Source organism: Zeus faber (assembly GCF_960531495.2).
Source record: "Zeus faber genome assembly, chromosome: 9".
Taxonomy (NCBI): Eukaryota; Metazoa; Chordata; class Actinopteri; order Zeiformes; family Zeidae; genus Zeus; species Zeus faber.
Window position 1 is genome coordinate 21,341,844 of NC_137197.1, and position 12,329 is coordinate 21,354,172.

General features: G+C 43.8%; 1 protein-coding gene across 1 annotated transcript in view; it reads right to left on the reverse strand.

The window, feature by feature from the left end:
- pitpnm3 (PITPNM family member 3) overlaps positions 1 to 12,329 on the reverse strand; it is a gene marked incomplete at its 3' end in the record, with an annotated part of 69,970 nt that overhangs the window by 55,950 nt on the left and 1,691 nt on the right. The window contains exon 2 of the mRNA XM_080006796.1: positions 2,082 to 2,177. Within this exon, the coding sequence (XP_079862922.1) occupies positions 2,082 to 2,177 (96 nt within the window). The remainder of the gene's footprint in view (positions 1 to 2,081; positions 2,178 to 12,329) is intronic.

Below are 12,329 nucleotides of genomic sequence, written 5' to 3' on the forward strand. Positions count from 1 at the left end.
TACCATTTGCTTCGAAGGAACTAATAATAAACATACCAAAAAAGTGATTGCGTATCAGTGATTTGAAGAGGCCACGCAGGGGCTGCGTTCCTGGTGTTCTCCTTTTAAGGAAGTTTGAGCGTTATTTAAACCGGGCCTCTGTTTATGTTTGGCGCGAGTCCTCCGCAAAGCAAGAACACAACGTCCCCCGGAGGTTCAATCAAGCTGCTCGGCACTAAAATGCACGTCCTTCCTCTCTTTATCGCGCCCTTTTTTTTCAGAAAAGCACAATTTTCCCGTCGTTCATCTTTCATCTCTTCTAATTGTTGTCGACAACGGGCTTTTTTTTTTTCAGGCTTTTTCGTCTGAATTGTGCAGCGGGGCTTTTATGTCTCTTCTCGGCCTTTTCACAAAAGGTCTGCACGCATTCGTTTTCATATATATATTTTTTGGATTATGAACGACAAAAACACTCTTTCCACTTTGCATCTGGACTTTAGTTGGTGGTGCAGCCTTCTCGACCGAGTGAGAATGAGAGACAAGCCTCATGCCAAACGGGTGTCACCCAAGTTCACCGGACACGAAAAAAAAATCGCCCCGCGTGAAGACGCGTGAAGCCCAGTCAGACTCCGAGCTTGTCTGTTCGTTTTGGGGGTGGCTGAAAGAGGAAAATGGAAAAAAAATAGTCGTGGCACCCAGCGGGAAGATAACAGCTCAGTTCCCTTCTGTCGTTTGGCACCGAGCTCATAACCGCACAGTGCCATCCCGTCCTCCGTAATTAAAAAAGATCAAGCGCATTCCTCTGGTTCCGATGACCGCGGGCCCATCACCTCGGGCTACAGCGCCGTCCCGGCAGCCGGGGTACGTCGCGTTCGGTGGCCCGGGGGATCTGATGTCGGGACCCGTTTTCTCGGGCACGTCCGCGCGTGTGCGGAAACGCCACACGTGCGACGCATTGCAGGTGAACGCTCGGCGAGCTCACCCAAAGGCGTGCGCGTCGTCATCATCATCACCATCATCGTTCTGCTCGATCCTCGCCGTCAGAGGATGACGAGCGTGACGTAAACATGAGCTACATCTGAACACATGTTCTACAGAGCACGCGGTAGCGAAGAAAAGAATGACAAACAACTCCTAATTAAAGCCGTTAATTACATTTTCACGTACCAATACACACTGCAAATTCCAAGGAGTTATGCAGGAAAATAGAGGCGGGGCTGATAAAGTGAGAGCGTGTTGGTTTATTGAATAATTTATCACGCGTTAATTATTCTCAGGATCTATGCACATAAAGTGGTCAGGTGCGTGTTCCAGTTAACCCCTTATAAACTCCCAAAGGGGAAGAAAAAAAACATAACGTTTTTGCAATTCTATAAGCATCCCACGGACACACGCTCTGGCCGCTGTCACACCTGAGCTCGGGAAAGAAATTTTTGATTGTACTCAGCAACGTCAATTATTCCTCAGAGGGGGTAAAATATAATCGGACTGAAACGCTCAGCCAAGTAATTGTGCTGACATTCCAGAACAATACAAGTTCCATTTCCCGATAATTGCACGGAGGTACTGTGTGCATCCGCTGAGAGAGCCGTTTTTCACACGGCATGGTGGTGTGAGATCCATACATTAAGGGGCAAATGCATGCGTTTCTGGATCCGCGGGGCTTTATCACAATCTGCTCCGCAATCATAAAATAGGCTTTCCGGCTACCACATATTCCCGCTCTTTCCTCCACTGTCTGAGGGTGGGCAAACAAACTGCGAAAAACAATGCACACACCGTCCATGTGCAGCCAAAATCTCTTGCTCTTTGGAGGATCCAAACCTCGATCGCGGAAACATGCGAAACGCAAAAGCCTGAAACAAAACCAGATGGCAAAGTAATTCTCCTTCTGAATCTCCTCTCAAAAGCCCCATTACCGCAGTTGTCTTTGATTCCCCAATTCATGGCTTTCAGAATGAAAGCGACATTCCAAGAGGAATGATTACCAGGTGTGACTTCATCGGCGTCAACACTACGACCGGCGGGAGGACGGGACGCTCGGCGCAAGGCAAGAGAAAAGCAGAACATCAACAGAGGAAAATGGAAAAATTGATACTAACCTTTGGCATCAAAAAACTCTTCATCGGAACTGTCCACCGATTCTTGCGCAATGTTCTGTATGCACCAGTGAGAGGCGCTGTGCTTTCTTGACGAAGCTGTAGGCCAGAAAAATAAATAAATAAATAAATGACTATACAAGGAACCAAAGCAAAAAAACGAGGAAAAACAAAGCAGGCAAAGAGAGCGGATGGGATTTCATTAAAGTGGTAATCCTTAAGATTATTTTGTTTAAAAAAACACATTTGATATTCATCCCATATTTATTTAGCTGGGACGTTATAAGAAGCAGACCTTTGCATTATGTATGTGCTCCTCTATACTAGATGATGTTCCAATTATTGGTGGCGGGGTCCGCCTTTCCTGCCAGGAATGCAAAGTTTGAACTTAAATAAATCTCCGCCAAGAAATAGACTATTCAATCAAGCAGAAGAAGAAGGCAAACTTTGGAGAAAAGGAAGTGACGAAGACGGGGGTAAACCCAGAAAAAAAAGCAAAAAAACCTTGGATTCTGGAACTTGTGGTGTAATCCACCCAACACAGAGGATCTTACGGATTACCACTTTAATCAAAAAAACTAAAAGAACATTCAAAGTGGACTTCTGCTGTCTTTTGTAGTTGTGGAAATCTGGGTTGAAAAGAGACGAACCAACAACCAAGGCGGAGTTACCTGATGAACAAACCTTCATCAGCAAAGCCACAGCAAACAAACTGGCCAAAGCGGAACCCTTCATTTTCCCCCCGTCACCATAAAAGTGGTAAATTTCTTATTTATTTTTTACCCAATTTCCATAAAATTAAACCATCGTACACAACAAATCCCAAAAAGATCCTCCCAGTGAGTTCCTTCCTCCACACGACAGAATTAGAGAGGGCCTCGAAGATGGAAAAACGTCATCCCGCTTGAAGTGCTTTCTTTTAATAGCCCCGACAGAGTAGCGACAGATAGCAGGACAACGGGGCTAATCCTGAAATAAATTTTTCGGGCTCCCGTTTGGGTGGCATTCCAAGCCGCGCGCCGTCCGCTGAGTTTAATCCGTGTTGAGGAAAGAATTTGTTGGAAATATGAACATTTTTTGGAACGGACTGTGCATCGTCGATAGGGAGGTTTATTGTTTAATTTCGTGGCTTTTTGTTTCTTTCTAAATGACCAATTAAAGAGATCTCCTCTTGGACGATGTAGAAGAAAAATTAATATAAATAGACCAACAAAGTGAGATGCATTACTTATGAATCAGCTACATGATTTATAAAATTAATATTAATGATTATTAATAAGGTTAAATGTAAATTTAAATGAAATTAATACGTTTTTCCTTTATTGTTGAATATATACTTGTGTGGGTCAAGGAAAATAGTGAGTAGTGTACATGAAGCTTCATTTGAAGTGTTGTTATTTAAGTCTTTTCAACCTGTATAGCCCAAAATGCAAGTGATAAAAGTACACACTGGTGAAATACTGTATGTATTTCATGTATGAGTATGTACTGTACTGTATTTTACAAGTATAGCAGTCGACATGTACTTTGTACTACCTGACTATTTTGAAGCGTTTAGAGTGACCCCCAGAAAATAACGAAAAACATAAGAATTGCATTCCACATGTAAACTGATCGTAGCACCGGGGGTCTTGTTTATGTAAAAATAACTTTAAAATCCCAGCTTCAGGACACCAGACACCGCGTGGGTGCCTCCGTTTAACCCCACGCCCGCCTCTCATCCTCTCCCAAATTCAGCTCCAGGACAAGCATGCGGGCTGATCCGACGATTAAGTTGATAGTGACCCTGAATGGGGCATCTCCATTAATTCATATATCATCCATCTATTTCTGACACACACACACACACACACACACACACACACACACACACACACACACACACACACACACACACACACACACACACACACACACACACACACACACACACACACACACACACACACACACACACACACGAAGCACGCATTACCCGTCACACCCATGTGAATTTGGTGCTCCACATGTGTGTGTGTGTGTGTGTGTGTGTGTATCGAATGAATGGCCTTTTTTTTTAATCCCTTCAGGGCAGTGGATTCCTTATCTTGATGCAACTTATCTGAACTTACCGCTTGACTAAACCGGCTATTCCACCCTTTTCCTGCCAAAGTATGTCGGTCTATTCCAGGGCAGTGCGACCGAAAAGCAACGCGGCTCCTTGTGAATGGATTCTTACTCACAGATATAAGTGACATTGGATTTTCAGACGAGTGGTTCCGACAAAGTTTAAGGCATTGGTTTTGTTTGTTTGTTGTCTACTGTATACTGTAAGTGTATTCCTTCGTGTTTCAGTCAAGTCTCCTGAATGACCATCATTCAAACTCTGGTGTATGGGCTTACGACGGTATGTGGACTTTTAATCACTGGGAAGGCGGGTCATTCGTCACGGAGCCACCATAAAACATGTCTGAAATGAACTGATACACATATTCACAGAGAATGTGAAATAACTCCTTTAAATATAACAGTGCCTAAGGTATGGCCCAATTCAGTCCAGTTCAGTCCAGCTCAGTCCGGATCTTTTTTGTCCCTCGAGGGGAAATTCAATTTTCCCTCGAGGGCAAAAACACCAACACAACATGCAAGAGGACATAGGACGTTAATCACAACGGTCACAGCAAACAACCACAAAATGATGTGTTCATCAAGAGCATCAACCATTGGAATGGCAGCCGTGATAATGTTCTGCTGAGCAGCGCAGTCAAGGTTTAGTGCGAATGAAGCACATTTATTGCACTTGAAACAAAGGAAAATGTAAACTTATTGATTTTAACCCTGGGGCACCTGTATCTCCGCCCGGAGGGGAGAAGAACGAACTCCCCCAACAGGGCGTGGTCAGAGCCGGCCAAGATCCACCGCGCCTTCTGCAAAACTTGCGTGTTGGTTTATTGAATAATTTATCACGCGTTAATTATTCTCAGGATCTATGCACATAAAGTGGTCAGGTGCGTGTTCCAGTTAACCCCTTATAAACTCCCAAAGGGGAAGAAAAAAAAAATAACGTTTTTGCAATTCTATAAGCATCCCACGGACACACGCTCTGGCCGCTGTCACACCTGAGCTCGGGAAAGAAATTTTTGATTGTACTCAGCAACGTCAATTATTCCTCAGAGGGGGTAAAATATAATCGGACTGAAAAGCTCAGCCAAGTAATTGTGCTGACATTCCAGAACAATACAAGTTCCATTTCCCGATAATTGCACGGAGGTACTGTGTGCATCCGCTGAGAGAGCCGTTTTTCACACGGCATGGTGGTGTGAGATCCATACATTAAGGGGCAAATGCATGCGTTTCTGGATCCGCGGGGCTTTATCACAATCTGCTCCGCAATCATAAAATAGGCTTTCCGGCTACCACATATTCCCGCTCTTTCCTCCACTGTCTGAGGGTGGGCAAACAAACTGCGAAAAACAATGCACACACCGTCCATGTGCAGCCAAAATCTCTTGCTCTTTGGAGGATCCAAACCTCGATCGCGGAAACATGCGAAACGCGAAAGCCTGAAACAAAACCAGATGGCAAAGTAATTCTCCTTCTGAATCTCCTCTCAAAAGCCCCATTACTTCTTTAATCGAGAATGTGTATTAATTCATTTTGGGCATGTTTTATGGTGGTTTCATTGCATTTCGACTAAAATAACTCTGAAAGGGCAACCCATGATAAGAGCAAAAAAGGGTATAAGGTGCATTGAAGGTAATGATATTAAAATTGTTATTTCATTAGATGGTACTCCCCAAAGTTGCCATTGTGATTAGCATGAGATAACAGTATTTAAGTTGTCTTTAAATTGATTTGTGCAATGCTAATTGGATTAGGGGGAAATCCGACAGCAGCTAGGAAAGGGATCGTCAGGTTACAGCAGTAAGGGACGTCTCTACTCAGTAGGACCACACTTATTTGGGGGTCCAGTTGAAAACCAAACCAAAACAAAACAAAAGCTAAATCAAGTGTTAAATCTTATATATTACGGGGCATTAGGAGGAAGGGTTCATGCTGAATGACTCAAAATTCACATACAAAAAAAAATAAACCCCTTAACTGTGTGACTAATTAATCTTGAATGCTCATAAACCAAAGCAGATAATTTCCAAATTAACACTAATGCCATGTCGTTGATTCTATAATTGATTTATAGTGGGTACATATACAGTTGGTCATTTACACAGCGGGTACAAATGGTAAAAGCAAAATTCAACAGCAACACTTTACCTTGGAGGAGCAGCTCCATAAAGACGTATATTTAATTTCATTTAAATGCATTTAATTTAATATTTAAGATGCTTGAACACATGAATTCAGAGAGGTTTGTGTGGCTGAGAATTGAAATACCCCCAAATAACATTAAAGTTGTCTATTTAATTTTTCCCATCATTAACCATGATATCACTGCCTCTCTAGCCTGTCTCTTTCTTCATTACATTTTTTTTTTAATTAAGGAGAAACAAGACAGAGATAAATACATATATGCAAATAACTCTTTCGGAGAAACTGGGATCTGGGGTGAACTGGGGGTGAGTCATGTTACAAACAGGTAAATGGAATGAGAGCTCGAGCTTGTGGAATATAAAGTCTGTAACGTGACATTCATTTTCTCCCACGTCAGTCACGGAGCTCCAAGGCCTGAAGCAAAGTGCACCCTCCCTGGGTGACTGCTGCTAGTGTTTCATTTATTTATTGTATTTTATTATGTATATTTCTGCTGTTCTTGTCATATTTTTTGCAAGTTTCGCCCTCATTTGCTGACTCTCTTTTCTTTTTAACAATTTAACATCTTTCAATGCCTTCTACGTAGTTGTCCCTCACCTTGTCGCAAGAATTTCACTGTCCAGAATGGCCGTGTGCTATACTGTGCATTTGATAATACAGCTGATAAAACACTTTGACGTTCTCACATTTCATGGCTCACATTAGTATCATTTAATCCATGATGCATTAGCCTCGACGGTGCTGATAAAGGGGCTGTTGGTCCGCTTATAATGACTTTCCTCTTGGCTTTCTTTTTTTTTCCCTGGCGTTTTAGGGCACCATTACATAAATATGGAAATTCGTACGAAAAGCCTTTTTCTTCCGGAAAGGAAGTCTTAAGACGATCCAAGTGGCCCATGAAACGGTGATTCTGAAAATTCAGCGCAGAGTAAGTTCACTGAAATCAAATTTGCCTGGAAATTACAGATATATTATGAGTGTGATGAGCAGCGCTGGAAGATTTGGTATATTAACCCATGATGTGAAACAGTACTGAACTGCACAATAACCTTTTGAAATGACATGGACTATAATGTCCAAAACATTTACGCTATTTATTAGGTGGCGACGTAAATATCCCACACGGACCAGATTAAACTCCAGCCCATGAACGCCAGCCAAGAGAAAACAGCATCCGCCTGTGTCACAAATGCCCCTTATTCATCCCGCTTTTTTTTTTTCCCCGGACCTGCCTGCTTCTGACCCTGCTTGCCTGTATTCGGTACCTCGGATTCCCTGCCGGGCCCTTGTCGGATTTGTTGCCTGAGTGACTGATCGCCCGGTGTTGACCTTGGCTGTCGACTTAAGTAAGCTGAACTCTCCTTGCAACTCGGTCTGTCTCGTTGCCGTGCTTTTGGGCTCAAACCTGCCAGCGCCAGTGAAGGTCGCAGACTGATACTTGTACAGTGTGAGGGGCCCCGTCAGGTAAGGCAGCAATATCAACGTTATACCGTATCTAGGCCGATCATCAACATTCCGTTTGTCAGCGGCCCTAAAAAGGAAACCTGTGCCCTATAGTTATTCTCCCCGACGTTTCTCTAATTGTCCTCTAACTCCACTTCAAACCAGCTGATTGTCCTTGCAAATAAGCAGGGATCTCAAGGAAATTCCACCAAAAACAACAACATAAGAGATTGAAACTGGCCCGTCTAAGTCTCCGCTTTATGGCACATGACACAATCTGAAAAGCACAAGCTGATGAGAGTTGATTGTTATCCCGCGGGTAAGCAACCTTTCCAACAACAGAGGAGGGACCCCGGGTGGAGGCCTCCTTTTCGCAATTCATATGCACCTAACAGCACCCAAAAGGGCGACTGGCTCGTAGATTACACTTTGGGTTCACCGCCTGCAGGGAGCCACTACTCTATTGGACGAGCTGAAATAGCTCTGTGTGACATCTACCTCACATAAAGAGGAAAGCCAATAATGTTTTTCCCTTGTGGGTTGTGAAATGAGAGGAAATGAGAGCACAGTACACTAGTACACAGTAACACACACCAGCACCTAGACATAACACACGCATGCACAAAGGAAATTAGAATAATTGTGTGTGTGTGTGTGTGTGTGTGTGTGTGCGTGTGTGTGTGTGCGTGTGTGTGTGTGTCAGTCTGCATTTGTCCGTGTGGTGCATCGCTGCACAGCCTATGGCTTGCAAAAGTTAAATGACGAGGAAGGGGATGTGGGGGTGGGGGTGAGGGAGAGCTTTAACCCCCCCCCCCCCCCGCAATTTAATTAAACATAAAATCTGCACACAATTAAAATCCATTATCCCGTCCGATGAGAAAAAATGAAAGAGATTGATTTTTGGTCCGAGGTGCTAAATCACGCCCTTGTCACCCTCGTCGAAGAGGATTCCGGCTCGCTGGAAATCATTCCCCGTGCACGCAGTCCTTCCTCCTCCGATCTACATCAAAACGACAGGGAATGTGTCCAGGCTGAGCATCAGCTCATTTGAAGGGCCAGTGCTTCTGGTAACACTCTCTATAAGGAGAACAAGGGCGACGGGGACCTTATCTTCCACACTGGTGTTTATGAAGGGAATGGACGCAGGAACCGCTTCCTATATCACCACAAGGACGAACAGGAATGGTTCCAAAAAACAAACCGCCCTACATTATATCCTCCAGAGCCCAGTTATGGCATCTAAAAAAAATGCATTTTAAAGTCTATAGGCGTCTCCGTTTGCAGCGCCATAAATTTTAAGTGATTTAACAACAGCGAAATGGAAAAGTTGGTGTCACTCTGTATTCATAAGCTGACGGTGCAACATCAGACCACTTGGCGCGATGAATGACAATTTCAGCGGCACAGAGAGTCCCCGAATTGCTGCTCCGCTGCAGGTGAGCCGGTGTCCTACTACAGCATTGTCTCTGACCTCCCATCGCCTGGGGCCAGCTGCTCCTCGCCCGGTGAGTGGCTACTCGGGGACGCAGACCCAGTGTGCTTCCCCATGACAAACAGCCATTAAATTTTAATTAACACTATTTTGTATGCTCAAATAAAATGACAGAGGTCAGGGGCTGAATGCATTAGCGCACGCCTCTGTAGAATTCAGGGAACATTGTGGAGCTGCTTGTGGAGTAGGCTGCCCGCGGAGCCTTCGCCATGTGGCACACCACACACAACAATCTGCTACGGTGGAGTGTGTATTCACTGTGCGTTAAGCTGAACAGGAGATGTTGTGCAAAATCATAGACACATTTTCCCAGCGGACGCCCCACGAGTGGAGAATCTATTCTGCTTCCTATAGTAGCACCCATGAATTATGGGATAAGAAACAACAATTCTTGACTGTCTATTTCGCATCATGAGTACTGGAATCGTGGGAGGGAATGTCCGTCACCTTCAGAAAGAGAGTGCTGTTGTAATGTTATTCTGCTGATAAATCAATGAATAAAATGCCATCTATTTGTTTTGGACAATGCACGAACAAACAAACTGGGGAATATATTCCAAGCTGATGCCTGGTGTGTTGGGGCCTCACACTGTGGCCTGGAATGACCAGCAAAGAGGAGGAAAAAATAAGGGAAATCCTGCAAACTCAAGGATGTGTGACGGTAATGATGGAGGTCAAGGTGTAAAAAGCAAGAGATGTTATCGGGGAATTGGGAAGGGAAGTCCTATTCGCTTGGAACCTCAGCTCAAAGTCTTTCTGGCACTTAATTTATTCGCATTTATCTCCTGGCTGCATCAGCCGCAGCTTATGTCCTCTCCATTTTTACCCCATCCTTGTTTCAAAAGGCATGTCTTGGGTGAATTCCGTTTTGTTTGATTCAGAGAAATGTTAAATAGGGGCGTTTCCATCAGTGGGGTTGAAGGCGTCAATAGATGAGGAGATATGTATTTTTATTATAGGCTTATACTATGATAGTGGCAGGAAATTAACAAAAAACAACAATTTGATTGTTAATCGTATGTATGATAATTAATAATGAACTAAAATTTCAGCCCCGACGACTGCTACTGCCTAAACCTCTCAATATTCGGAGTCAACAAAGGAGCCAACGAAGGCCCATGGCTTCATCCCGATAGAAGAAAAAACAAGGAAGCGGCGTATACCAAAACAATGTCTATCTGAGAAAGCACAAGAGAGACGGGGTGAGGAGACGGGATGCGGGGGTGAGGAGACGGGATGCGGGGGTGAGGAGACGGGGTGCGGAGGTGAGCGGCGGCGGCGGCGGAGCTAAACATGAAAAGCGGAAAGAAAAAGGAGAGCGCCGGAGACGGAGGAAAGAGCAGAAGAGCGACTTACGACAGGAGGTTTGTTGCTGAAGACCCCGCTTCCACCTCCTCCAAGAGCAATGATAAGGACGCTATCTCCCAAAGAATTGCGAGAGGCGTAAATTAGCAACGTTTGCAGCGCATTTGGAAGAACAACGCCCATGTGTATCGTCAGGGCGGGCGGCCTCAACCAGCGGGCGCTCGGAATGAAAACGGATCCTCTGCGTGCTGACGATGCGCCCGGGCGGAGAGTAACCCCGACATATTGCGGATCGTCATCAAACTGCCACCGGGGCCGCCTGCGAGTGTCGCGCGGTTCACGCGCTTCGATCGAGCATGGCAGAAATAATGACCACGGTCCCACACCGTAGCCCCCCACATCATCCGAGTGGGCTTTATGGTTCAGCTTTATTGCACTATGATTATGATCAACTGGGAGGACTTCCAATTATAGCTCTTGAGATGAAAAAAAAAGCGTTTCCCGGGGATTTAAAGACCCCAGACATAGATATCTCACGGATTAAAAGATAATGTCTTATAGGAGGAACTGCATCCGACTTCCCCTGGAGTCAATAATGGTGTGGTTTAGCTTGGGAATGTCTATTATTGGCATTATACAGAATGTTTTTGACTTGAATCTTTACCCTGTTTGTGGTTTCCTTGTCTGTTTGCACCGGTTGTGGAGGAATGGAAGGTGGAAGTGGAAGGAAATCTAGAAATTTTAAAACTTAAATCAATTGAATTTCACAATCACAACGTAATAAGTCATAATTATGAGATACTAAGTCATAATTAGGACTTTCTATTGGTAAAAAGAAAAGCGGGCTGGTAGCGGACGGCCGCCATTCATTAGGAGCCGGTCGTTCAATGAATTGGGAAAATGAATCAAAACGAAAACAATTTAAAAAGTGGCTTTACAAACGATGGGACAATACTAGGCCAGCACTACCTTGAGAGAAGCAGCGGGAAGCAGCCTTGGCGTAGGAAGAATAAAACGGATGTGGCTGACGTGGTAGCTTTCATTCAAAAGCAACCAGAACACCTGGGTAGTGACATGGGTATGTGGAAGCACCAGTGGTGGTGGTTGCACGGTATCGTGACTGACCCAGAAAAGGTTAGAATTCTGTTATGTTCATTGGATGAAGGCGTTGATCTGAGGTGAAGAAATTGATGGGAGACGTGTTTACCATAGTTGTGGCCCTAATTATGTTTTTCTTGGCTATGATTAACTGAAGCCATTTGGAATTGGAATAAGTAGATGCATCGATGGGTTCATCGCTAGAGGCTTACAAAACAAAGTCATAATTTTGATTTGGTAGGTCAAAATTATGACTTGGCTTTCTCAAAATTATGACTTACAGTAGTATCTCATAATTGTGACATAAGTATCTCATAATTTTGACTAAGAAAGTCATAATTATGAGATACTCGTGATATTTCTTGTATATTATGACATAAATGGGCTTCCAAGGAATACCACTGAATTCGGGTATTGGGTATTTTTTTGTTAAACTTTCTGCTGTCGTAGTGGAATAATTTCGGAAAATATTGAAGTTATGGGGTCAATAGACAGCAATTAACTAGGTTTGAATATATTCTTTGTAAAAGTAGATTTAAAAAAAATCATCATCCTGCTGGTTCTTTTTGACACTTTCCACCATTTTACAGCACTATTTATTAATTGTGCATTTAAATATAGAGACTCATGGAATATTCAAATCATTTGGCAAAATTTAATCTCAA